The 27,926-nt window shown below is 48.2% G+C and overlaps 1 protein-coding gene across 1 annotated transcript; it reads right to left on the reverse strand.

Annotated features, from left to right (window-relative positions):
* Positions 1 to 576: 576 nt before the first annotated feature.
* On the reverse strand, positions 577 to 27,913 carry ANXA4 (annexin A4). The gene is made up of 13 exons (XM_053269196.1): positions 27,611 to 27,913; positions 17,009 to 17,065; positions 13,859 to 13,946; positions 12,608 to 12,702; positions 11,494 to 11,607; positions 10,554 to 10,644; positions 9,624 to 9,703; positions 7,773 to 7,829; positions 5,390 to 5,483; positions 4,049 to 4,144; positions 3,175 to 3,233; positions 2,693 to 2,815; positions 577 to 1,574 (listed from the first exon to the last, which is right to left on the reverse strand). Exons 2-13 carry the CDS (start codon positions 17,009 to 17,011, stop codon positions 1,515 to 1,517), a joined length of 960 nt encoding a protein of 319 aa, XP_053125171.1. The 5' UTR covers positions 17,012 to 17,065; positions 27,611 to 27,913; the 3' UTR covers positions 577 to 1,514.
* Between the last annotated feature and the right edge of the window lie 13 nt (positions 27,914 to 27,926).

Here is a 27,926-nt window from a genome sequence, read left to right on the forward strand (position 1 = left end):
AATGTCTGGTTTATTCCTATCATGAAAGGCAGACCTTTGTGATGAGCAAATCTCCTTGACAACAAACAATTTTTGTTTCTAAACATCTAGCAGAAAAACTTTTCCCTCCATAAGACTAGGCACTTGATCTTTTTAAAAGAAAAGTCAATCATTTAGAATCGATATGAATGACTTCTGTATTAGAAAGCTCCCACTGTACATAAATGGGAACTAGCACCAACCCAGTTTTAGAGCCAAGCAAGAGGCTAGAACAAGACATATAGGCAGACCTCATCAACAGTGGTTTCACTATCTGCAGTTTAAAAATAAGCACCAAATTCAATATTCACAGTAGGGTATGTCACATATCCATGGTTTTGAATTTGACCTGAGCTTTGACTGTGAGCTTAACCTGAGCTTCAAATGTGAACTTTGGGTGGGGAGTGAAGGAACTCCTGTGTGTGGTTAGTTGAACAGGCCCCAAATCCAGTGATGCCTCTCAGGGCAACCTGCCAACCAGAACTTCAACTGTGGAGTAAGGAAGCTTCATGATCACAATGCATTACTGGAGGAGCATAAGTACTGAGGTGGCCATCGTACAGTGCTGTGTTCCATCCTTATTTCTGCTTTATTTATTTTTTGTAAAAATCATTTTCCAGGCTCCTGAACCTAACTCCCCAATTCCCATAGACACAATGCCTTGTTATTCATGGTTTCATTATTCGCAGTCGTAAGGGAGGAATAGAACGCTCACAGATAAGGAGGTCCACCTGTATTTCAGTGTAACAACCTGGCACTTAAATCTTTAAATACATCTTGCCTACAAGGAGCCCAGCCCTCTGTAAGGGGCTGGACTCCAATTCAGGAATCCAATGGGACTCACCCCACACGTAAATATGTATCCGATTGTAACCAAAATCAAGTTTATTCTTTTGGGGATGGGTGCAGAGGCGTAAGTGATTCTGTCCTGGACATTGAGACCACTTGCATTAATATTAAGGCATAGTCTAGTAAGAGGTTCACTGGCCCATCATAAGGCTTTGGTATGCTTAAAAGCAGCTTCCAAGAGGTAGCAGCCATGTACTTCAGTGGTGCAAGGAGGTCATAGATCTCAGAGGGTCACATCTAACTTCCATAAAGTGCAACAAAACATTGCAAAACGGGCACCAACCAACCATTGTCAAAAGGCATTACTGGAAGGTTTCACTCCTTTTCTACCGACTAGCCTTTCTGCAGCACACAAAAAACAGGATCCCACTGCCCCTGCACACAAGGCACATCTGGGTTAAAAAAACCCCTCACCCTATATTGTGTTTCTCTTCTGCTACTAAAGTGAAAGAAGTTAGTTCACGACCCATACCATAGCAGGTAAAAATCTAGGACAACATGATGCAAAAGCGAGATGTCTGCATCAAAGTGTTCCCGAAAGAAAAGTAAAGCATCGTTGCAAGAGGTAGAGGCTATTTGGGTGTCTATGACGGGAAGCAGCAACAGCAGCATTGCCTGGACGTAGCAAGAGGCGAGCCTTTTGCTTATTAGTCTTCCCCACCGCACAGGGCAAGCAGAATTTTCCTGTAGTCTCCTGAAGTGTCTCCCTGGAAGAGAGAACAACACAAGGCACTCGGACGTCTGGCCTCCAAATCCTTTCTGCAGCTCCTGTTCATTTAAGTGAGGCTGGCGCATGGGGCACTGCCCCCCAGGCCCCCTGCTACATTCCTCCTTCCTTACCATCAGTCTGGAAAGTGGCAGGCTGCCTGGCTTCCTTTATCATTGTGGGGTCTTGCAGGCAAGGCCCTACAGAAACTCACAGGCACCCCAGTACAAGTGAGCTTTTGTATTCTTATTTTTATGATCTATTCTGATGAATTGCTTTGGAGAGCAGGCAAAATATGGTGTACAAGCCTTTTAGATCAGGCACAGTTCTTCACTGGGTCCTCAAGAACCTTTACGATTGTCACCTCGAGGCTGCATCCAAGGGCAGACAGAGCTAAACCAGACGACGCTGTCCCAGAAATAATCAGTGTGTGTTATTTTAATTATATACCTAGTCAGATAAAGAATTTCTGTGCAGCCCAAAAAGCTTACAAATCTGAACACACAGTGAACTCCTATCCCACTAAGGCATTTTACTGCCCTCCCTTTTTTGGGTGGGGGCTGCTCTTCAAACATGTCATCTTAAGTCTTTCATTTTTGTGGAGTTGTAGGTATCTCCCACTTAACTACCCTTTCAGCTTATAGCTGGGGTAGTTAAAGACAGAATGGTTCCACCCATTCAGGATAGCAGCATTTCTTTACAAATTATGTCCCAGGTGATATGTGAAACTAGTGAGTTGGGGCAGATAGGATCCCTGGAGGGCACTCCGGACTGGTTATTGAGTAGTGTCGCAGTGTCCTCTGCGTATGGTCAGAGGCACTTTTCTGCTTGAAAGGTCCCTAAGGCATGTAGTGATTTGGAACAGATGGTCCTGAAATGGGCTAAGGATGGTTGTGAGTGATTCAGTAGGTGAAGGAAGAAGAGGGTGTCCAAAAGCATGCACAGGTATGCTGAAGTGGTGTGCAGCAAATTGATAGAGCCCACAGACACACCCGCTGCTACTGTTGTGTAGGGAAACATCCTATAAGAGCAGATGCAAAGCTGATTTGATCTACTAAGGCCTGTTGCATTCAAGCACAACTTCATGCAAGTTCATTCTGCTGCACGCCAAATGCTCACCTTAATGAAGGAGTAAAGAGACTTCCCATACGCCCGCTTGAACTCTGCCTTGATCTCTATCATGTCAATTTCACAGCGGGAAACCATCACTCGAATGAGTGTGTCGTCATCTGTCCCTAAACCCTGGGGAAGCCAGGAGAAGAGCAAAGAGACTCGAGCATATCCAAATCTAAAGAGGCTTAAAAGTTATTCTTCCTTCCCTCCCTCCCTCCCAAGGAACCGTGAGAACGTCATTATGCAAGGGTTTGCCAAGAGAAAACTTGGTTCCTCCCACCAAACTAGAATCCCCAGAATTGTAATGAGCCCAGCCTATGACAATAATGTGTGCTTTCTTTGCATAATATATCCCAATCACAGAAATCTGGACTTCCAGTTCTAGAATTTCAAAAGCAGAATTCTTGGGGGTTTTTCCACACCAAAACAGTGGTTAATTTTTTTGCTTTTTAAAAATAAACTCTGAATGTATCAAATTTATTTTTTACCTTCATGGATTTGTACAGCCTTTCAGCAAAGTAAGCAGACCTATTCCTCATGCATTTCACTGCGAGGAGAGAACAGAGAAAGGAAGTCTGACGATGCAAGAGAGAACACTTGTGACAGATGCAGCCTCTCATGCAAACAACTGTCCAAGACTAAGTTAGTAAAGCAAGAGTGTTCTGTATAGTTAGCACTGCCAACAACAGGGAGTAGGCCACCTGGGCTCTCCATCTGTTGCTGAACTACAACTCCCATCATCCCCAGCCACAATTAATTGTGGCTGGGCATGATGGAAGATGCAGTTCAGCCACAGCTGGAGAGCAGGGGGCTGGAGGATCAGCCTTAGTCCCTGGGCTAAGACCCAGGTCCAAATAGCTGTCATTCAGGAAGCTCCAGGAGCGACTGAGCCCTTCTCCGTCTGTCTGCCTCGCCCATCTCAGAGGATGGTTGTAGGGATAAGAGAATAATCCTCCTGCCTTGACTCCCTTGGAAGAAGAGCAAGTGAAAATGATTAAAAAGTGAACCAGCTCTTAGGACGGGCGTGGCAAATCGGAGGCTCTCCAGCTGATATTGGACTACAGCTCCCATCATCCCCAGCTGCGTTTATTACAGCTTAGGATGATGGGAACTGCAATCTAGCAACGGCCGGAGAGCTTCAAGTTGGCCACCCCTGCTTTGGAAGATTAATGGTTGGAAAACACCTCTGTGGCTGAAATCCTATGCATATTTACCCAAGAGTAAGCTAGAAGTGCATAGTACAACGCCTTATTGAACTATGCAAGTGCCCCACCCCTGCACGCATGCGCGCGCGTGCACACACACACACACACACACACACACACACACACTTTTTTGTTGACAGTTCAGTAGGACACTCACCTATGGCCAACAAGGCATCCTCAAGATCTCCTGACATCTCCGATTTAATGCTTTCTGTAATGTCCTTATTAGCAATGACCCTGTAGTCATCAAACACTGAAAAGGCAGAGCGAGTTTACTTGCAAGGAAAACTGGATTAGTCCCATTTCTAGTGCAACCAACCAAAAAAAGTGAAGGTGCAGGAGTTTGTCCAGTCAACAAACCCAGATGCTTAGCTTGGCCTCTGGTTTGCTATGCAGGTGGAGATACCACGGGGATTATTCTCATTTCTGACATTAAATCTGCTCTCTAGTTAGAAAACTTCAGATTACCCAGCAATAAAGTATATTTTGTGGAAACCGAGTGTGCTTTCGAGGTGTTCAGATGTGGGGTTCTTAAACTCCATCCTTGACAGCTTTCTATATTTTAAGAATGCTCGAGAAAGCACAAATTTAACAAGCAACCTACTTCTGATCATTGCAGGTAAGTGTCATCTATCAGAATTGCCTTGTGCATGTTGTGTTGAGAGGGCTTCACCTAGAGAAAATAAGCCGGTTGTGCTAGGGAGGAGGAAAAGGATGTACAGCCGGAATTTCCATCTAGCTGGAAGGGACAAGTAGCAGCAGGATCAAGTGCCGATATTGCTGGTCACAGCAAGCTTAAAATCCAGCCATAATGACAAAAGAAGTGGGGTGAGGGGGAAGAGGGACTAGGAATGGCAGAATCTCCTTCCCAGGAGCTCCAAAGGGTTAACTGCAATGCAGGCTTTCCCTTTGATGCCTACGAAAGGAAGGAATGACATGCAAATACAAGCTCCTGGTGAGTTTTGCATGCTGGCACAGCGTCCCTGATGTGCATTCCTCTGCAGGAACAAGCCATGGTGAGAGCACTGGCCTCAAAGGGAAACAAGGAGCATGTGAAGGCTTTGGAGTGGAGAGGGGTGGGGGCGGGCGGGACTAGAGGGGTCTAGAAAGCAGCAATTCTCATTGGGCATGTCAAGTTCTTGCTTGTAAGAGAACAGTTTCCTACCTTGACAACATGCTGAGGGTATACCAAGAGGCAAAGTTTTAGGTGCATGGTTTCATAAAAAGATGAAAATGCCTCATCTCTCCATAAGAGAAATATTCAAGGTGACTCAGCAGCAAAATGTAAAAAGTAATCAATAACATAAAATTAAAAACAAAGACAGGTGAGCTGATCCTGCAGGGGAGAGGTTCCCCCCACCCCTCCTAGCCATACTTGAGACAGTGCCAGTGTCGGCTGTTTGGGGGAAGTCCCTTCTTTGCTTTGTAAAAGCATCCCAGATGCCCGGGAGTGTGTGTGTATATAATGGAGAATAATCCACAAAAGTAGAGTCCTTACCCCTTAAGAGGTGAGTTCTGTTTCTGGTGCAGAGAATAGTCATGAACTGGACCTCATCTGTCCCCCACCTCTCCTCCCCGGCTTTATACAGGCACTAAAAACAAAACAGAAAGGCAGAGAATATAAAACCTTAATTTTGGAAGGGTCGGGATGAAAAAAGATCCTGGGCATCATGGAGAGATCGCAGAGCATGCCAAGGAATGACGCAGGCAAGCTTGAGGCCCTGGCCAGCCGTTCACACCAGGCTCTTTGCTGTGGCATCTAACGTAGAGCAGAAGGCAGCTTACTTTGAAGTCAGCAGGCCTAGGATCAGGCCCTTAGGAAGCAAAGTCAACAGTTAAGCCACCAATTAAGGCAGCTCACATGATGATAAACAGGGGAGAAGTGTCCCTCAGCTGGTGAGTGAGTAAAAAAGAAGAAGAAGAAGATTGGAGGCGCCAGCAGTGATCACCAGCTGCTCTCCTCCTGGGTAGGAGGCTCTCCCCCCCTCATTTAGCCGCTGGGTAGGAAGGAGCGCTGGTCTTGTGGTAGCAAGCATGACTTGTCTCCTTAGCTAAGCAGGGTCTACCCTGGTTGCATATGAATGGGAGACTAGAAGTGTGGGCACTGTGAGATATTCCCCTGAGGGGATGGAGCTGCTCTGGGAAGAGCATCTACGTTCCAAGTAGCAGAAGGTTCCAAGTTCCCTCCCTGGCATCATCTCCAAGACAGGGCTGCGAGAGATTCCTGCCTGCAACCTTGGAGAAGCTGCTGCCAGTCTGTGTAGACAATACTGAGCGAGATGGACCAAGGGTCTAATTCAGTATATGGCAGCTTCCTATGTTCCTACCCAATGGAAGGCAGGCAGACAATCACTGCCAGCGCTTCCAGCATTGATTTCCCATCAGAAACTGGAAGTGCACACAGCTCCTGAAACAGAGGGAGGAGAGCTGGTCGAGCGAGGAGAGCTGGTCTTGTGGTAGCCAGCACGAATGGTCCCCTTTGCTAAGCAGGGTCCACCCTGGTTTTCATTTGAATGGGAGACTTGCATGTGTGAGCAATGTAAGATAGTCCCCTTAGGGGATGGGGGAAATCTGCTCTGGGAAGAGCATCTGCCTGCTTGCATGCCGAAGGTCTCAAGTTCCCTCCCTGACAGCATCTCCAAGACAGGGCTGAGAGAGATCCCTGCCTGCAACCTTGCAGAAGCTGCTGCCAGTCTGCGTAGACAACCCTGAGCTAGATGGACCAAGGGCCTGACTGGTGTGAATGAGCCTATTGTACAGCTCAGCAGGAGTGATGGTGAAACAGCGGCTCCAGCAGCCTCTTTGTTGGCTAGACAATAGCCAACTGTATTTATTCTATGCAATAAACTTCCAGGATGGCTTACGACAGACCAGCAGCAGCCAGTGTAATGCGGTCATGAAGTGCTATTAAAGATATTGGGGGGTGGGAATGAAACAGGGACATTAAGAATGGCAGAAGCAATAAGGCAAATCAGGGGTATGAAGCCAGCAAAGCGATAAGAACTATAAAATCAGTTTCCTGCGACGGGCAGGAAGATCTGGACGTGCAGAAGATATTAGCCAAGTGCCAGAAAGACATCTCTGGAGCCAGCCTTGAACCTTCTCTGGGGAGGCAACTCTTCAATCAGGGCAGCCCTTATGGAGGGGGAAAGGTCCTTCCTCTGGTCACTGCTTGCCACTCTGCAGAGAGCTGAATACAAAAGGTCTCCGATAAAGATCTCGGTTTGGGAGCTCATGCAGAAAGGGGCCATGCTGCAAGCTGCCAGATCAAACCGGCTTTCGGAAGCAGAGTTGGAAACGGAGCAGAAGAGGAGCTGGTTTTGTGGCCGCAAGCAGGAATGGTCTGCTTTGCCAAGCAGGGTCCACCTTGATTCGAATTGGGATGGGGGACTGCACGTGAGCACGGTCTGCTGCGAGATTTCCCTTTTAGGGGATGGAGCCCTAGATCAGTAGTAGAGCATCTGCTTTGCATGCAGATGGCCAGCGTGGTGTAGTGGTTAGAGTGCTGGACTAGGACCGGGGAGACCCGAGTTCAAATCCCCATTCAGCCATGAGACTTGCTAGGTGACTCTGGGCCAGTGACTTCTCTCTCAGCCTAACCTACTTCACAGGGTTGTTGTGAAAGAGAAACTCAAGGATGTAGTACACCACTCTGGGCTCCTTGGAGGAAGAGCGGGATATAAATGTAAAAAAAAAATAAAAAAATGCGGAGGGTCCCAAGTCCGTTCACTCCCTGGCAGCCTCTCCAGGTAGGGCAGGGAAGGTCCCTGCCTCGGAGAGCGGCTGCCAGTCAGTGTAGACAATGCTGAGCCAGATGGAGCAATGACGTGGCTTGGTGTCAAGCAGCTTCCTACGTGCCTAAGTCATGGAGAGTTACAAACCTCGGCATCTTGTCGGGCGAGATCCGGATCAACATGATGGCTCTCGTCTCGGTTGCCCTGGGAACGAGACATGGGTGTTAGATTCAGCTAGTCCAGGCAAATAAGACCAACCAGTCGCCGGGAAGCGGAGGCAGGGAGGGGGGAGGCGCTGGGGCAGGGAGACTCTCCAAGGCAGTTAGATGCTCTGCCACACAACTCTGCAAGCCAGGTAGCAGCCCAAGGAAGGGACTGGGGTGTGGGGGAGCCCCTGTGAAGTCACAGGGATGTTTCCCGAGGGACCCTTTGGTGGGTGCAGCTTCACCCTCGGGGTGAGCATTCACTCCATCACCTGAAGCAAGCCAGGCTTCTTGTAGACCTGGGAAGTGTGCATGTTGTGCAGGGGAAGGAGGAGGTAACTCAGGGGCAGAACATCGGCTCTGCGTACAGAAGGTCCCAGGTTCACTTCCTGGCAGGCATCTCCCATTAAAAGGTCTCAGCGGGGCCCGGAAAAACCTCCTCTGCCCAAGAATCCTGAAAAGCTGCTGCCAGTCAGTGCAGGCAAAACTGGGCTAGTATTGGGACTGGACCCAACGGCCAAGGAATGCAGTGGCCATGCATTCCAGGGACCACTGGGGAAGAACCCTGCATTTCAGTGGACGTTGCCTGCCATTCATTTTGGGAGGGGGCTGTAGCTCTGCTTGAAAAAGGTCCTGGCAGCATCACCAGTTAAAAGCGGACCCAGGAAAGACTCCTTTGCCGGAGAACCGTAGAGAGCTGCTGCCGGTCAGAGCAGACAATACTGGGATAGAAGGATCACTGGTCTGATTGGGTAGGAGGCAGCTTCCATGAGTGTTTCGAGAGCTCGCACTGACTCTTTCAGCAGCATTTCCTTCTCCAGAAGGCCCACCTGACAGCTTAGGTTTTAAAATTTATTACCGTTAAGCAATAGCAGGGGAAAGGAACCCAGTAAGCTGGTTCTCACCATCCTCTATGGGGCAGGAGATGAATCCTACTCAAGCTCAGGAGCTGTGCGAACTCCCGTTCTGTGACAGTCTGTGAGTAAAAGACCAGGTTGGTCTCTGGGTCATTTTGGAGAGACCATATTACTCCTAGAGTAAACGAACTACACCGGCTCCTAATAGGTTTCCGGGCAAAATACAAGGTGCTAACCTATAAAGCTCTAAACAGCTTAGGCCCTGGGTATTCAAGAGAACATCTCCTTTGCTACAAGCTCGACTGCCCATTCAGATCACTCGGAGAGGTCCTTCTGCAGTTGCCAGAGGCTCATCCGGTGGCTACTCAAGGACAAGCCTTCTTTATTGCCGCCCCCAGACTCTGGAATGCGCTCCCTGCTGAAATAAGAGCCTTCCCATCTCTGACAGCTCTTAAAAAGTCTCTAAAGGCGCATTTATTCACTCAAGATTTTTAACTAGAATTGTGGTTTTGTATTGTTTGAATGTTTTGATTTGTTTTATGTTGTAAACCACCCAGACGTGCAAGTTTGGGGTGGTTACAAATATGATAAATAAATGAACAGCAAAGTAAGAGGGGGAGGAAGTGATCATGCATGAGGCTCCTGCTGGGTAGGAGATTCCATGTGTGAGGCTCCGTCCTACCCAGCAGCTGTACCCAGCCGTTAAATGAGAGAGGAGGAAAAGTCCTCTTATCCACAGGAGCCTCACACACGACCACAAAATGGGAGTGCACACAACTCCTGAGCATGGTTAGGAGACGTCTCCTACCCTAAATAGGATTGTGAGGACAGCCCCGCTGTGTAGCATCCCCTTGGAAGAAATGTTACCAGAGAGAGGCTAAAATTGGGAGATCCTGGCAAGGAAGGGCAGATGGGCTTTCCAAGTCGCAATTACTTACGGTTGCTAGGGATACCAGAACTCTCCGGAACATGGAGGAGGTGTCGGAGACAATGTCTTCCTCGAGGTTGGTTCCATACTCTGTCAAGAGACGCAGACATGGAGCCATTTGTAAGAGAAAAGAGTGAGTAGCTACGAGAACACCGTAAGAAACTGAATTGGCCTGCCGATGGGATGGCAGAGTCCTGCAATGGTAGAATTGGTAATATAACCTCAAGCTGCAGGTAGAGGCTCACCTTTTTGGATGCTCCCCTGTGGAAAGGCCTTCCTGCAAGGAGAAAACTAGCACAGCAAGGAATGGGAACCTTCTCCGGCTGTGCTAGCCGACTTATTTGCAGGAAGCATCCCAAGAGACACGCCCATGTACACCTCTCAGTCTGAAGTGCTACAGTCCACCACAATAGGTCTTCCATCTCGTTTTACTGCACATGCTGTGGGCCACGGTCACTTCCAGTCCAGGGGGTGGCCCTACCCTAAGGCAAGTTGAGGACGTTGCCTTGTGGGGGGTGATTCTGGGCACCACTAATTTAATAAACACCCCACTTTTCTGCTTCATTTCTCAAGTGTCCAAGGCAGTGTATACCATCCTACTATAAAAATGCCATGAAAACCCACTTTAAAAAAAAGAAAAGCCAAACAAGAATGCAGCAGGTAATAAAGAAATCTCGGAGAGATAACCACATCTCCGCCAGCAAGGTCAATGGCCTGCTGTTCATAACCAGATAAAGATTTGCAACCACCAGATAAAAGTTTCTAAGGGCCATAAGAGATGGAGCTTTCTCAGGGCTCCTTCCGTTCATGGGCGTATGACCGCCCCCCGTGCATGCGCTTAGAGAAAGATACACAAATCTTTCTGCACAAGCCCCATTGAAATGAACAGGAGGACTGCCACAGAAATGTGGGGAAAATCCATCAATAACGTAATACACACGGTGTCTGTAGGTTTCGTTAATCCGTCGAATTTCCTCGTTGGTCCGAGAAGCCAAGATTTCTATCAGGCAGCCTTCATCTGTACCAGCCCCCTAAGCAAACACAGAGAGAATTGTATTACTGACACAGAGAGGGGAAAGGGTCCACGTCCAAGGCGTGCAGGACTTTCAAGTAACTGTGTTGGGCTTCTTTTTGAGACCAACCCCAAGATGGAAGAGGGGAGCACAGGGATCACCACAAAAAAAAAAAAAAAGTGCTGCAGTTTTAATCTGGCCTCACAGAGCATCCTGTGGTGTGATCGGCTTTTCTCGGCATGCTTATAGCCTTCTTGTGAAGTTAAGAGCAAGAGCTGTGCAGTGGATCTGCATGAAATTAGGCTGGCTCTAGAAATGCAAATTGTGATGCTGTGCTGTGGCACTGGCCACGAATGCAGGGCAGGATTCGGAGATGGGCAGCTGGTGGAGTTTTCCCACAGCCAGGGTGCCAGGATTCCTGGAGGGCCCTGGACAGCCCTCTACATTGCTTCTACTGGGACGATTCCCCACCTGACTCTGCCTCCGGAGCTACTGTCTCTCCTTTTGGTCATCCTGGTCCAACTTACTTTGGAACCCTAAACCCAGGCAGCAGGATATCTGGGTGCAGACCCTCATCACAGGCAGGGGCCGGACTGGGGGCACTGAGAGGGCGGTGGAATGTATGTGGGGAGGGCGCTGGGTTTTGAGCAGAATGGGCACTTAAGGTGGGAGTATTCACTGCTGCCAAATGTGGCAGGACACAGGGCACCCCGTGGGTGTGGCGCCCCAGGAATATGCCCTGTTGCCCTGTGGGCCAGTCCGAGCCTGATCACCGGCCATCCTGCCCTGCGGCCATTTGGCAAGAATGACGTTTGTTGCAGGACGTTCCCCAGCATTGCGTTTGCTTCGGCAAAAGCTTTTGCAAACCTTCATGGCCCTCTTCAGCTCCTCGACGTCATACAACGTGATGGGAGTCATCAGGCCAACAACCACCTTCTCAAAATTCCCGCTCAGCTCAGACTTCAAGTCGCCAATCAAATCCTGTTGAGAGAGAGAGAGAGGCTCCAGATGAAGAATGCAAACACATGAGAGCCATTCACACAATCAATAACTGGGTAGGACAGTTCCTTCTACCTCATTTAGCAGCAGGTAGAACAGAGGCCTTGTATGCAGGTGCTGCTTGGAGATCATCCCTGTTGCCATCTCCTACTGTGTTTCACCCTCAGCTGGGTGATCAAAATTGGGAGCACACACAGCTCCCGAAACTGGGTTGGACACTTGTCCTACCCGGCTACTGACCATGTGAAGTGCCTGATTGCATTCCGCTATCTCTCAGCTGCACGGCCACAGTGGGAAAAGAGGTGCAGGTAGCAATGTGAGCTTTCTACAGAGTTCTGTAAAGTGGCAAGATTGACTGGAATCTGATTTCCCATGTTTGTCTAATATTTAGTAACACAAAACATAAACATTATGTGAATGTTTCATGCTCTGTCAATATCTCCAAATATTTTCTAACAAATAGTTCAGCTCCGTTTTTGAACTGAAATATTTAGTTTGGAAAATAATGCACACTTGATTCGTCTTCAGTGTTACATTCATACTGAAGTAGAGCTTTATATGGAAGTTCCACATTTTGAGGAAGCAAATCCCACTGTAAGTAGCAAGCCTTCTTTCTGTGCCAATGGCCACAACCCCATTGCTGCACACTTCTGCATGGGGGTGGGGTGGGGTGGGATGGGGTGGAGAATCCAGCAGCCCCCACTGCATGCAGCAGGATCCAGTGCACTTTGCTCATGCATGCGCACACTTGCACACAAATTCATCCTTAAACTTGGCCAACATGATGGGCAAGGAGGAGGGCTGGTCCCAAGACAAAGGCTCTGCTCGGCCATGAAGCCCAGAGGGTGGCTCTGGGCCAGCCACTCTCTCCTTCCGCCTAACTTAATCAGCAGTTTCCTTCTCTCTGCCTGAACGGCTTTCTGGGGAAGGCCCAACCCACATGCATCACCAGGAAGCCAGCCTGGGGTTCGACCTCACCTACCCGGCCAATGGTAGATTTGTAGACCATCTTAATCTGCTGCCGTTGTGACAGATTTGTATGGACCAGAACCTCAATGATGGCATCTTCGTCCGTTCCTGGGACAAGAGCAGAAAACAAACCAGAGATATCAGAAATTCAAGTGGCAAGGCTTACAAAACAGGGGAAATGTGTGTTTTTCTCAAGAACTCATGAAGCTGTCTTCTTCTGCCAAGTTGGAGCACTAGGTCCATCTAGGTCAACAGTGTCTGCACCTGCATTTCCTGTAACAGGGATTCCCAAATGTTGATGACTACAACTCCCATAATCCCCAGCTGCAATGGCCTTTGGCTTGATGGATCAGACTAGCAGTCCATTTAGTCCCGTATGGGAAGCCCGTTGGCAGGGCATGCTAAGAGCCCCCTCTATCATGGGGATTATAAGAGCTGGAATCAACCGCATCTGGAAATCCCTAGTTTTCAGGGTACACTGGCCTACTCTTTAGTCCATTATATTTAAATATATCTATGTAAACCACTTTGGGAACTTTTCTGGAAGAGAGCTATATAAGTATTCATACTACACGATAGCTGCCCCAACGTTGGCTCTCCTGCAGACATTTCACGACAACTCCAATCATTCCTGACTACTGGCCACTGTGGTTTGGGATCATGGGAGTTGCAGTCCAAATTAGCAAGGGGAGGGCTGGAGTTGTACAGCCCTGGTCCACACTGGCAGGACGCAGCTCTCTGGGATTTCAGGCGGGCATGGAAGGAAAGCTAAAAAGGTAGGCAGATGTGGACACCAGATGTCAGGCATGTTGATGCTAATGAGCTCAGAGAAAACTTCGGATCTCATGTTGATGCATTTGAAGAGCAAGTTACAATCGCAAACGATTCCACTGAGAGCAAAAAATGGGAGATATCTAAAGAAACCAGTGTGGATGCTCAAGGAGCTCTGCTAACAGCTGAGAAGGAAAACAAACAAACAAACAAAAACCGACATGCACAGGAATTGGAATGAAGCCCACTACGTGAGCCAGCAGCAGTTAAAGCCAATGCAATCGGGTTGTTTTTTTTAAAATGCAAATAACTGAAGTCACAGAGGCCCTCTAGCGCCTGCTGTTCCCATGGCTGCTTTGAGGCAGAATGAAATGGTCTGTCCTGTCAAAGTGCCAACAGCTTAAGGTGAGAGTATTAGAATTCCACAGTTGTACACAAGGCCCAAGAGCTGAGATGCAAAGGGAATTAGCGCCACGCAGGAAATCCTACTCACCCAATCCCTTCATGGCCTTTCGGAGCTTTTGGGCTTCGGCATCAGCATTGAAGTTGGAAGCCCCCTTGATCGTCCCATGGTTTCCTGCCTAAAGCCACAGAAGATTCTTTTTTAAATGCCACCATGAACAGATTGGTCACAGAGCTTCTAATGTGCAGCAGGACGCCCCTGAGCTGCAAGCACGGTGTCTGAGGTCAGGCTGGACGCAGGGCTAGGCAAGACCTTTGCCTCCACGGTCAGCTGGTGGAGACATGCAGACCAATAGCCTGACTTGGTCTTAGGCAGCTTCACATGTCCACAGGCACCCTGGGCTTCGGGACCGAAGGAAGCTGCCTTCTACTGAGTCAGACCCTTGGTCCATCCAGCCCAGTATTGCTTACACAGGCTGGCAGCAGCTCTCCAAGATTTTATTTATGTATATATTTATTTTGAATTTTTCGATTGCCTCGTCCAAATGGCTCTAGGCAGTTCATATAAATAAGTAACCCATTAAAATCTATTAAAATGAAATCCATTTAAAGATCACTGAAGCCAAGGTTAAAAAGATGTTTTTAGGGCTCTTTGAAAGGCTGGTAAAGATCTCAAGGCTCAGAAATCCATAGGGGGCACATTCCACAGCCCCGGAGCAACTACAGAGAAGGCCCAATCCTGAGTCACCACCAGGTGAACTGCCAGCAGCAGCAGCTGGAGACAGGCCTCTCTCGATGACCTTGAGGTGCGGAGGGGATCATGCTATAGGAGGCACTCCCTCTGGGCACCCATCCCTAGGCCGTTTAGGGCTTACAGGGTAATTACCAGCACTTGGTATTTTGCCCAGAAACATATCGGCAACCAGTGCAACTGTTTTAAAACAGGCATAACAGGGTCTCTTCTGAGAAACCCCAGAGACCAGTCTGGCTGCTGCAGTTTGAAGTCCCCGAACTGCAGACACGGGCAGTCCCACATAGAGCGCATTGCAGTAGTCAAGCCTAGAGGTTACCAGTGAGCACAGCCCAGTTTGGAGATCATTCTCTTCAAGGAACTGCTGCAAGTCTTTGCGCAGAGAGGGCTCTCCCTGCCCTGCCTGGAGATGTGGCCAGGGATGGAGCCGGGGACCTTCTGCCTGCCAAGTGGAGGCGCCACACCTGAGCTACGGGCCCATCCTCTTGCTCACACAGGGAAGAGCCTAAGGGCTGTTCTCCTTACAGGGGCGGCACCAGGGAAACGAGGGAGAGCAGGCAGGGAACAAAAGGAGGGCAAGTCGTGCTCACTTCTGGATGAGGAGACGCCGGCACGCAGCAGAGCGCAGACGGGAACCCCAAACGAATGGCATGGCAGAGAGAAGCATGCTGTGCCTGGCTGGCTGAGTTGGAGACTAATAAACGGGGTCTCGGTGCTCTGAGATATTGACTTGGGGGAAATACAGCAGCAGGAAGATCTTTCTCTTCCTCATGCCATTATCTGATATTTTCTACTGCAGGGCTTGTCCGGGTCAAGTTGACCGTGTTCCAAGAGCACGGATGGTTGGCCATATAAATGTCAATGAGGCAAGCAAGACCAAGCTATGGATTTATGCCCTGCCTTTTCGGGCAAAGACTCTCACAAGGCAGCTTCCAATTTAAAAACACAATCAACACAACACACACAGTTAAACACACACAGCACAGCACCACAGCAAGGTTAATGCAATTAAAGGCCAGCAGAAAGTTGAAACCCTAGATCAGGGGTCTTCAACTGTGGCCCGTGCAGCTGTTTTTGGACTACAATTCCCATCATCCCTAGCCACAAGGAGTCAGGGTAAGGGTGATGGGAACTGTAGTCCAACATCTGCAGAAGGGCTGCTTTGTGAGTTCCCTGCCCTGGACTAAAAGCCTTACAAGAGGGCTGCACAACAACTTCACCCTCCAGCTGATATTGAACCACAACTCCCATCATTCCCAGCCCCACTGGGGAGTTGTAGGCCAACATCTGCAGGAGGGTTGACGTTGTGCAGCCCGGAGCAAGGGAAGAGCAGAGTCTTCAGCCTCCACTTCAAAAGATACAGAGGGAGATAAACGTGCATCCTCAAGGAGAGAACGTTGTCCCTGGCACTGGCCAGGTGTACCTGAGCTAATGACAGGGCAGAGGGAAGGGCCTGCGAGACCAATCTTAGGGCTCCGGTAGGTTCATATGGGCAAAGGCGGTCCTTAAGGAAACCTGGTCCAAATCCTTAAACCGCCCAAGACCAAGCGTTGGCGACTTTGTTTCTGTCACCAGCAGTCAGCTCTGTAGGAACAAGATCAAGCCCTGTCCTATGGAGATATTTAATTTATATACTGCCTAATATATATACATCTCTATTTAAATTTCTAGCCACCTAATGGCACAGTGGGGAAATGCTTGACTAACAAGTAGCAGGTTTCCAGTTTGAATCCCCACTGGTACTATATCAGGCAGCAGTGATACAGGAAGATGCTGAAAGGCATCATTTCATACTGCGTGGGAAAAGGCAATGGGAAACCCCTCCTGTATCCTAGCAAAAGAAAACCACAGGGCTCTGGGAGTGCCAGGAATCGAAACCAACTTGACGGCACACTTTACCTTTATATACATTTCTAGGCAGTGTACACAATCCAAATTACAAAATAAAAATTAAAAGAACGATTCAAACACTTTGGCAGAATAAAAACAATTCACAGAGTGAAACAATTACAATAATTTCACACGATAAAAATAAACAGTTTAAAAATAATTTTAATGGAACACTTGAGAAAACAGGTGCGTCTTAAGGGTCTTTTAAAAAAACAACACACACAGCCAGAGATGGAGAAGCTCTTATTTTGACAGGGAGTGCATTCCAGAGCCCTGGGGCAGCCACAGAGAAGGCCCAGTCCTGAGTTGCCTCCAGACAAGCTGGTGGTGACTGTAACTAGACCTCTGCAGATGCTCTTAATAGGCACCAGGGCTCATGACAAAGGCAGAACTCTCTTAAATACCCTGGACCTAAGCCAATATCCTAGAATACTTTTAATACTAACTGATATCCGCTTAATACTTCTCCAGCAATGAGGAAGAGGCAGATCTTCCTCATATTTTATCTCCCCAAGTCAATATCGCCAAACAGTAACCCTGTTTATTAGGCTCAGAGCCTACCAGGCACAACATGGTACCTGGCAAACACAAATTACTCACCATGACAATGAGATATCTGCAATCTTCTGATCTCAAGCCCTCTGGACAAATGGCTCTCTGCAATGAAAGCATGAGAAAGGGAACGGCTTTAGATAATATTTGACAGAACTCAAATATTAAGCACCTACGTGATGGCTACAAAGCCAAGGATTGCAACGCCTGATGCCAACTAGCAACGGCAGGAAATGCTGAGGTGTCCTTGGTAGCTGTGAGGGAGAGAGGGGTGAATGTCGAGGAACACCCTTGCCAGAGTGCAGGGGTTCCCAACCCTGGTTCCCCAGAGATTGTTGGACTACAACTCCTATCAGCCACATTGGCCATTGTGACTGATGGAAGTTGTAGTCCAACCACCTCTGGGGAACCAGAGTTAGGAACCCTTGCCTTAGACTAACATTTTATCATGAGCTTTAATGGACTAAGTGGGGTGTAGTCCATGAAAGCTTATGCTGAAACACACTTCTTAATCTGTTGCAGCAAAACCAGACTCTTCTGGCATTTTAAGATTAACACGGGTGCTAGTCCTCTGGAAGTTTTCCCTGAGAAGGTTTGCCTGGCACCTACTCTTGCGTCCTTTAGAGCCGGCCGACCCCCTTCTTTATTTTATAAGGCCTTTTAAAATATCAGTTGAATTCTTTTGATAGGACTCTGGCAGTGCTGCCTTTTAAAAAAGCTGCTATTGTCATTTAATCTTGTTTCAGGGTTTCAACATTTTTTAGTGATTGTAATGCTGTCCTGAGAGCATGTAGTGAAGGCAGGACATTCAGACACAGATTTGAGTGAAAGGATTCTGAAGTTGCATCCTTGCTTTATAGAACTTGACGCCTGCCTGTGGACCAAGGGGATTCTAAGAAATTTTATTTATTTTATTTTTATTTATTTTTACATTTCTATACCGCCTTTCGTTAAAAGAAAACCCCAAGGCGGTTTACAAAAATTAAAACATACAATAAAAGCAGTAAAAACATCAAGCAATAAAAACATCAAGCTAAAAACATATAAACAAGCATAAAAACACGACAACAGATAAGAGATAAAAACACAGAGAAGCCGCAGTAAAAACGATCATGTAAAAGCCTGGGTAAAAAGCCAAGTCTTTACAAGCTTTCTAAAAGCCGTGATGGAGTCTGAGGAACGAATGGCCACCGGGAGAGCATTCCAGAGTCTGGGGGCAGCAACAGAGAAGGCCCTGTCCCGAGTGCACGAAAGCTGGGCCTCCCTCATTGTCGGCACCCGGAGCAGGGCCCCCTCAGATGTCCTCGTCAAGCGGGCAGCAACCCTTGGGATCAGGCGGTCCCTCAAATACCCCGGGCCCAAACCGTTAAGGGCTTTAAAGGTCAAAACCAGCACCTTGAATTGGACCCGGAAACGAACCGGAAACGAAACGAAATAGACCATGCAAGAAAACTCGATCCCAGAGGGGCTGCATATGTTGCAATACACTGCTGGGCTGCTCAGCTTCAGCCTGCCTGCAGATGTTGGCCTACAGCTCCCATCATCCCTGGCTACTGATCATGGTGGCTGGGGATTATGGGAGTTGTAGTACAAAAACAGCTGGTGGGCCAGCCCTGCAATACAGATGTGCATCTAGTCTAGGCCTGCACAGCATAAGGCCCGGGGGCTGGATCCGGCCCACAAGGGCTTTTTTGCTGGCGTGTAGGAAGGAAAGTCCTGCAGCAACAGCAGAAGGAGCCATGGAGAGATCTTGGCCTGCCGGCTGATGAGCAACAGAGGCTTAGCTGAGCCGGCCGCTTGGCCAGGTACAGTCTACCTTGCTGGGTCTCATCCCTGGGCCAGAGCCCACGACACCCTCCCTGAGCCTTTTTTCTCCCTGCCTCGCCTCACCCACTGCCAACCCTCTGTCTTTCGCTTTCATTAATATTTTTAATAATTAACTTTAATGTACTAACGTGTTGAAAATTCACCTGGGACAGCTGCTCCTGTCATATCAAGCCTGAATTGTCCCCTTTGCTAAGCAAGGTCCACCCTGGGAGACTATATGTGAGCACTGCAAGACAGTCCCCTTAGGGGATGGGCCGGCTCTTGGAAGAGCGCTTGCAGGCAGAAGGTTCCAGGTCCCTCCCTGGCAGCAGCATCTCCAAGAGAGGGCTGAGAGAGACTCCTGCCTGCAACCTTGGAGAAACTGCTGCCAGTCTGTGAAGACAACACTGAGCGAGATGGACCAAGGGTCTGACTCAGTCTATGGCAGCTCCCTATGTCCCTCAGCTCCAACATATCAAGTCATGGTTGGTTCCAGCCCACCAGGGCATTTGAGTGATGCACCCCGGCTCTAGCCCACCGAGCTGGAGAACAGGCAGGAGCACAGAGTGGGAGAAACCAGGAAGGGCTGCAGATCTGTCGCTGGGCCATAGCGAGGCCTGCAGACCCTCCAGCTCCTGTCCAACATCCTAGGTGGGTTTGCAAAAGGGAAAAAGGCAGAGAGCCCCATCTGCGCCACACCAGCCGTTTGACTAGGCTTTGCACAAACCCAGCCAATTTGAAAACGCAAATCCAGAGGCGGTATTTCAACTCTCCCCTCTCACAAATGAGAGGCAAATAAGAGAAGGTAATTCACCATATGCAAAGCTGACCATTTTAGCAGGCCCGGACCTCATGTTTGCTTCTTGATTGTGCCAAGGTGAAAAGAAATGAGGAGTGAGAGATTCTGTCTTGATTCTTACAGGGACCCACCATGAGCAATCCTCGGCCGAAGGACTTCGTAGTCCTGGCCCTACTTAACACACCACCTAACTGCATTTCTTGGTAGTCCCCCCAACCACCCCCCAAAGTTTAGATTGTATGCATATTGAGGCAGAGACCTCGCTTTCCCATTTTGCTTAAATGATATTGTGCTAAAGTTCCTTGTGTACACAGGGATACTGTCTATTATTCATTGTTCTTCAGAGCCCGGGACATGGAGAATATGCAGATGCATTTTGAAATGTAGGCTTTAAAAGTGCCAATTAAGAGAGGAGAACTGGTCTAGTGGTAGCAAGCATGACTTGTCCCCCTAGCTAAGCAGGGTCAGCCCTGGTTGCATTTGGATGGGAGACCACATGTGAGCACAGTAAGATATTCCTCTTGGGGGATGGAGCTGCTCTGGGAAGAGCAGAAGGTTTCAAGTTCCCTCTCTGGCTTCTCCAAAAATAGGGCTGAGAGCACTGTTCCCTCCAAGGCATGCTCATGCTCACAAGTTTTCTGATGTCCACTCAGTTAATTTTAGATCCCACTCAGGTTGAATTAGGAAGGCCCCACTCTGAATGCAGGTGGGCACACAGTGCCTTGACTCTGCCACCCAGAACAAAACTCATTCCGCAAAGAGATGAAAAAAATCAGAGGGACAACTGGCTGAGAGAGACTCCTGCCTGCAACCTTGGAGAAGCCACTGCCAGTCTGTGTAGACAATTCTGAGCTAGATAGACCAAGGGTCTGACTCAGTAAATGGCAGCTTTCTATGTACTACAGTGTTCATTTCACTGCTTAGCCAGGCAGGTCCATGAAGTTCACACTGTGTAGATCCTCACACAAGTGCAGTTAAGATGACATTCCCAAGATGAACAAGCAACTAAGAGAAAAGAACTAAAAGGACCAAGTTCGATGGGGCAGGTTAGCCATGTTTGTGGTTCATGTGTCTGCCCCATTCGCTTCAAAGAGGAGTCCAAGGACTAACAAGTGAGGGGAATTCAACTTCCTGCACTTCTCTCCTGGGCTGGCTCACTAAGTTCTGGTGTCAGAGCTCAGTTGTGGGCAGCGGGGAGTATCTAAAGCAACAGAGCACAGAAAAGGCAGGCAGGCAGGCAGATTATTATTATTAATTCGATTTCTATACCGCCCTTCCAAAAATGGCTCAGGGCAGTTTACACAGAGAAATAAATAAATAAATAAATAAATAAATAAATAAATAAATAAATAAGATGGATCCCTGTCCTCAAAGGGCTCCCAATCTAAAAAGAAGCATAAGACAGACTCCAGCAAGAGTCTCCAAACTCAGGTCTTCCTGGTCCAACCCTCTAACCACTATGCTATGCTGGCTCTAAACTTAACTGAGTAGACATTAAAAAAATCTTGTGTATGCGCACACATGCACACACCTTAGAGGGAAAACTGCTCCAGAATGAATGAAGCAGCATTTCAACACCCATTTAGGAATGGGCCACACCTGGGCTTTCCTGAGACTGGGCCCATCTCCAGATGTAAATACGTACCAAAACCAGAGAAGCAGCTTTCCAGTGAAACTCCACCCTCCATCACAAGGCAAGATTTGGAAAATTCTGAGTCACAGACTTGAGCTCTAGCGACTACTAAAAAGAGACTGGCCAGATCATAAACCATGCAGTATTGGCAAAGTATCTCAAGCCTGAAAACATGGCAGGATGTTAGCTCTATCTGGACGTTATACTCAATGAGTGTTCAGATCAATCAATCATGTTTATTTACGGTCATAGACCAAAATTTAAAACATACATAATAACACAAATGAAATAGTAATAATATATACATGATATAAACAGAAACATAGACTCATCCTAATCAGCAGTTTCCCGTTTGCATAATCTGGTTTACCATCTGCTGTCTAGCATTCTTAGCTGCCTCACAGAACTTAGAAACTTTAAATGTTACTTCCTCTTCTGATCTGAGAGCAGATAGTTGACGTAAAATACATCTGTATGTCCTGGGAAATCAGTCAGTAATGAGGAAATATAACAAGTTCGAAAGTCCCTATAGAAGAGACAGCAGAGTAAAATGTGAAAGATAGACTCCTGTTCTCCAGAGCCACAAGGGCATAGTCTCTGCTCTTTTGGTATCCCTCTAAATTTACCTTCTAGTTCAGCTGAAGGTAGCACATTAAATCTGGCCAGTGTGAACATCCTGTGATACTTAGTAATGGTAATCTTATCCAGGTAATTCGCAGGTTTAGTATTATACATTTGTAGACCTAGGAAAACTTCTTTAGAGATTAAAGATCGATCAGTCTGCATTTCCATATCATAGAGCCGCTGCTTTCATATCAGTCTTGCGCGAAAAAAACCCATTTCTAATAAACCATCCAGACTAAAGCCGTATAAACTTATTTGGCAAGATATTGACTGCTTCCAACTAGAGTTAAATTTATCAATAAAAATTAGGTGAGCAAGGCCTATAGAAAAGAAAGACAATCTTAACCAGAAGCTGAGAATGGAAAACCACATCCGGGCTGACATCTTAGGCATACCAGTTTCAACCCTCAATATTACATTGGGAACACATCTAGGGATCTGTAAAATAGATCTCAAAAACTTTGTCTGAACTACCTCTAGAGGTATGCAGTTAGTGTACAGGCCTAACTGCAACCCATAGAGCAACTGAGAGCAGGCTTTAGCTATAAATAGCTTAAGGGCGGCTGGTACAAATTGAGCCCCATCTTGATGAAAATATGATTGGATGGCAAATGCCGATTTACGTGCATTTTGGGTAACATATTGCAGATGTGCTTGGCGTTTCGTAGAGGCCTGGAAAACAACCCCTAGGTATTTAAAGGTCTTAACCTGTTCTAATTTATGTCCAGCCAGAGACCAGTTCAAGGTCTTCGGGTGTTTAGCAAAGGCCAGAATTTTGGTCTTGCTCTAATTGATTTCCAGAGCATATTCATGGCAAAAAGTAGCCAAAGAACAAAGCGCTCTACGAAGACCAACAGGAGTCCAAGATAAAATCACTGCATCATCTGCATAAGGCAGAATATTAACCTGTCTATTGGCCAATTTAGGTGGATGAAAAGATGGATTAGTGATAATATCCACAATGGGGTTAATATAATAATTGAAAAGAGCTGGAGCAAGTATACAACCTTGCCTCACTCCTCGAAAGGTAGGGAGTTCCTTACCTTAGTGAGGATTCCAGCTGAACTGCATCGTACCTTCAGACGTGAATTCTTATGGAGTTTATAAATTAAAAGTAGCAAACATCGATCAATAGAGGAGCTAAACAACCTTTCCCATAATTTGTCTCTGGATATGGAATCAAATGCCGATTTAAAATCCACAAAGGCAGCAAAAAGAGTGGAACGGGATAGATTAGAATATTTCTCCGCTAGATGTCGTAAGACTAAAGCATGCTCAGTAGTAGAATGATTGGCCCTAAAGCCTGCCTGCTCATCAGCCAGCACCTGCTCTTTGTCCATCCAGTCCTGGAGTTTGTTAAGTAGGTGAAATGCATACATTTTGCCAATAACATTAAGAAGGCTGATAGGGCGAGAATTAGATGGTAAATGTCTTTGGCCTCTCTTGTATATAGGAATTACAATTGCCGATCCCCATTCACTAGGGGGCGAGGTCGTCTGGTCAATAACTGTAAACGAAGAGGCTAATACCAGCAGCCACCAGTCCATATTATTCTTGATGGCCTCTACCGGCAAATTGTCTGAGCCGGGGGCCTTACCAGTTTTAAACTGATTCACTCTCGAAGCAATCTCTGTGCATGATACTGGAGTCCACTCAGGTAATAAGTTAGGGTCCAGTGAGTGTACAGATATCTGTCTGTACACAGGTACATATTTTTGTGTGAATGACTGTACCTGCGTTACTTTTAAAAGTGAACCTAGGTACAAGGTACATTTCAGGCGGTACATATCAGAGAGGTACATATCAGGCTGTATAAAGATAAAATAAATAAATACATACATACGTTTCCCCAGAGAGGAAATGCAGGAAGGATAACTTCCTATCCCTGCTAACTTGGCAAAGAGGCACCTTTTTACCGTGGTGATTCTCTTTATTGAGCAGGGGGAGAGTAACTGGCCCTCTCCACCCCCAGCACAGGACCCCCAGTGACTGTTGCTGGTGTCTAACTTGTATTTCTTTTTAGATTGAGAGCCCTTTGGGGACAGGGATCCATCTTATTTATTTGTTATTTCTCTGTGTAAACCGCCCTGAACCATTTTTGGAAGGGTGGTATAGAAATCAAATAAATAAAAATAAATAAATAAATAACCTAAAGTCAACGAAACATATGCATAGGGCTGCTGGGATTCCAAAATGGTGTGGTCAAATGTGTGCTCAAAGAAAGCTTTGAGGAGATAGCTCATTTGACCCATAACCTATTTTGGTTTACATTGCCATTTTATTATTCAGTTCAAATATTTATTGTCTTGTACCATGGTTTATTTGATCCTTGATTTAGCTTGTGAATCTCTCAGCAATCTATATTTTTTCTTACTGATAAAGGGAAGTAGGTTTTGCCCTGTAAACTGCCCTGGATTGCAGAACACCAAGGAGGGAACTTCCCAATTCTCAGCTGCACCAAGTTCTTTGAAGGAAGGGCATGGTACAAATGCTGTAAGTAAGCCTTTCAAGCAAAGCACGCTAAGGGCACCAGTCTGCTCAAGAGTTGGTGTGAAGCTCACATTTTATTTATGCATGCAAACTTGCTATTTTCTTGCAAGGAGAGCCCTCTGGTTGCAGAAGGAGAGCCATGGGCAACAGAATAGGAATAATTACTGGATACAAGGATCAGGATGCAGTGGGGTGGGGGGGAAGAGTGTGAATAAGGAACCAGACAGAAGCCCTGAAATCTACAGTGAGACATATTTGACCTGCACGGTGCTAAGATTCTCTCTACAAAACACTGAAGGGTAAGAACACATTTGATGACTAGAAACTTAATTAAAAACAGATTCTAATGAATCCAACTTTTGCACCTTGTAACAAAAGCATCCAAAAATATTTCTATATACAGTAGATAGTAGCAGAGCAGAAAACTACAAAGTTCAGGGAAAGAAACCAGGCATATTAAAGTCTCTCAATGGTAACAGTTTGCTGCAAACTCTGTTCTACAAGGACATTAAACAAACAGAACAAAAAAACAAACCCCACACACAGAAGCAAGCATACTAACAAGCTCTTCCAAAATAAAGGCAGCAATTGCCTCTTGCTTTTTCGGCCCTGAAGCGGATTCAAATGAACCAAGTCAATTCTAGACACACGGAGAATATGGTCATCATTTAGAATGATTTCTATCTTGTTTGCATTCTTGGCCCCACACAGAGCAGTGGAAAAAACCAACATCCGAGTCTTGTTTACAGTTCTGCCCCACTGCTCCGCACACCTTGCCTGGAAAAAGTGGCGTGGCGGTCAGCAACCCTCCCTGAATGGCTGGTTTCAATCCGCAGGACAAGGTTTCTTCATCTATGTTCTGATTTCCCACCCCTAGATTAGGAACATAAGAAACTGCCATATACTGAGTCAGACCATTGGTCTATCTAGCTCAGGATTGTCTACCTAGACTGGCAGCGGCTTCTCCAAGGTTGCAGGCAGGAATCTCTCTCAGCCTTATCTTGGAGATGCTGCCAGGGAAGGAACTTGGAACCTAGATGTTCTTCAAAGAGCAGCTCCATCCCCTGAGGGGAATATCTTGCAGTGCTCACACATCGTCTCCCATTCATATGTGCAACCAGGGCAGACCCTGCTTAGCTAAGGGGACAAGTCATGCTTGCTAGCACAAGACCAGCTCTCCTCTCCACTTAAAGATTAAAGTAGGCAGACCAGAACACAAAGGCTCCTTTTAGGTCCTGTGACTAACTGGCATTGACAGGCCTCCAAACGGCTATTTTATAGCACTTTTCTTTCTTTGGGTGCAGATTCCCCCTCGAAGGATTTAAGGAGTTGAGTTCCCTGCACCGTATATGCCAGGAGTTGCTACTTACGCTTTCCTTCTGCCTGCTATGCCCCCTTGCAATGGTCTGTAGGGCAGCATCCCTGAACTTTAACAGGTAGCAGACTTCAGACAACAAATACCCCAACCCAAACAAGACACAATCAGATGAAATAAGCAAAAGCCTCAAAACAAATTTGTGCTTGATTTACATTTTGAGCAAGGGATATTGACTAGCCCTGGGGAGCTGGAATTGCCCACTTGGGTGTAGAAATAGGCCCTCTTAGTAATGGAGATTGTGGAACAAATCAACTGGCCAAATCTCGTTCGTGGGAGGGAGGATGGTAACCATCAAAGCAGCGGAGAGTTTACCTCTGTAGTTCAGCACCAGACAACAGAGAGAGACCGGGTACATAAGCCACAGTTGGGAATAGCTGCTTTGGAGAAAAGCAAGGGCCAGAGGAGGCCTGCCTCCTGTTACACCGGGGGGCGGAAGTCTCTTTCCCACCTGCTGGATTTGATTACTTGGCAGGAGGATGACTGGAACAGAGTCAGTGGACCATAAAAAGGTGGCCCTTTTTGTTCGGAAAGCCAACAACTGTTGAGCAGAATGCCAAACCTGACCGGCTTGTACTTCTACAATAGCTGCAGTTCACACTCAGCGAGACGCTTGCCATCTGGCTAGGCAGCGAGGGGGGAGCTGGAAAGAGCACCCTGGCAATTGCATCCACATGCTTGAGTTCACACACACGATAGAGTCAAAGTGCATCTGTCTCCTTATCAGATTTCGCTTCTAAAGAGGAGGCTGAAGCAAGCTGCTTTTTAAAAAGTAGATTATACAGTATACACAGTTGTCTGCAGAAGCAAAATAGGGGCAGTTTATATACCATGGACAAGTACCAGAAAATGAGGCGGGCAAACTTTGCCTTCTGGGCGGTGTTGATTCAGTGTAGCTGGGGATGATAGGAGTTGTAGTTCAGCACCCTTCTGGAGGGCCAAGTCTGCCCACCCCTGAAACAGGGACTAGTGGAGAACATACGCCCATTACGTCTTCCTGCGATAACTATATACCGATGGAGGGAAGGGCACTCTTCGCATGCTCCATTGCATCCCACATGCAACAGAGCTGGGTGTGTGTGTGTGTGTGTGTGTGTGTGTGTGTGTGTGTGTGTGTGTGTGAGTGAACCTTGACCCCTTGTAAGAGAACAAGGCAAGAGTTCTTGTCGCCCTTGTGCCCATTTCCCTTGAGGCAGGGGCTTGGCCGTCTTTCCACTTTTGTCAAGGGCTGCCATTGCGGCGCGTGGAAAGGATCCAGCCTGGTTTCAGAGGAGGAAAGGATTCTTGGGCACCCCCCCGGGCTGTGCCGCTGGGCCCCGTGAAGTCCCTGGATTCCGGAGCCTCACTCACAGACAACCCTCGCAGCAGCACCCAAGGAGGAGGAGTCAGGTCGGCAGTCAATGCTCCTTTCCCGGAGGGCAGCCTGTCTCCCACCCGGGCCCTCCTGGCCTGCCGAGCCGGCCCAGGCTCGGTGGTTCCTCCTTCTGCAGGCTGGCGCGCCAAGGCAGCCGCCCGCCCGACGCCCCCCGCGGCTTGGGATGGGAGGCAGGCCAGTCCCGGCCCCGGCCGGCCTTCAGGGAGAGCGCGCCCTGCCTGCAGGCTGGCCACCCGTCAGGTTAACCGCGCAGCTCTACCTGACGCGTAGCTAGCCTGCGGGCAGCGCGCTGGACGGGGGAGAGAGCAGCAAGGTGGTGGTGGGGGGGAGAGGCTGGCAGCTCTGCTGCTGCTCTTCCCTTGGCAGCGCCCGGCTCGGGAGGGGCAGGCAGAGAGCCGCGCGGGGGAGTCGCCTCCAGCCCAGCCCAGCCCGGCTGCCGGTGGGGGGGGGCGGCGGCGGTTGGTGAGCAGCCTGCGCCCCCGGCCCAGCCCCAATGATTCCTCCCCCCTCCCCATTCCCCGCCGGCGCGCCCACTCGCTTTGACTTGCCTCGCTCGCGTCCGCGCCGTCCGGGGAGCAGCAGCCGAGTGCTGGGCGTCTGGGAGCGGGAGCAGCAGCAGGGCCCGCCCTGGAGGGGGTGGCCGCGCCCGGAGGAGGCGCTGCTCTTGTCCCGGCCGGGACTCGCCCTCCTCCGGCCCTGCTCGGGTTTCAGGAAGGGATGGGAAGCGTATGTGGGCGGCAGCAGCTGCAGCTGACTCTGAATGGGACCGAGGGGGCGGCGGCGGCTGCGGCCAGCTGCCTCTCTCGGCCGGCCTGCGCATTGGCCCGGGCGGCGAGGAAGCCCCCGCGAGCCGCGGCGCGCCAC

The sequence above is a fragment of the Hemicordylus capensis genome, chromosome 8 (assembly GCF_027244095.1).
Source record: "Hemicordylus capensis ecotype Gifberg chromosome 8, rHemCap1.1.pri, whole genome shotgun sequence".
Taxonomy (NCBI): Eukaryota; Metazoa; Chordata; class Lepidosauria; order Squamata; family Cordylidae; genus Hemicordylus; species Hemicordylus capensis.

Excerpts from the sequence above, each read along its gene's own strand:
- ANXA4 (XM_053269196.1), bottom strand. Across the intron at positions 11,608-12,607 it reads ACAAATCTACCATTGGCCGG|GATTTGATTGGCGACTTGAA; the intron begins GTAGGTGAGGTC and ends CTCTCTCAACAG. Across the intron at positions 4,145-5,389 it reads CAGAACTCACCTCTTAAGGG|TGTTTGATGACTACAGGGTC; the intron begins GTAAGGACTCTA and ends CTGCCTTTTCAG.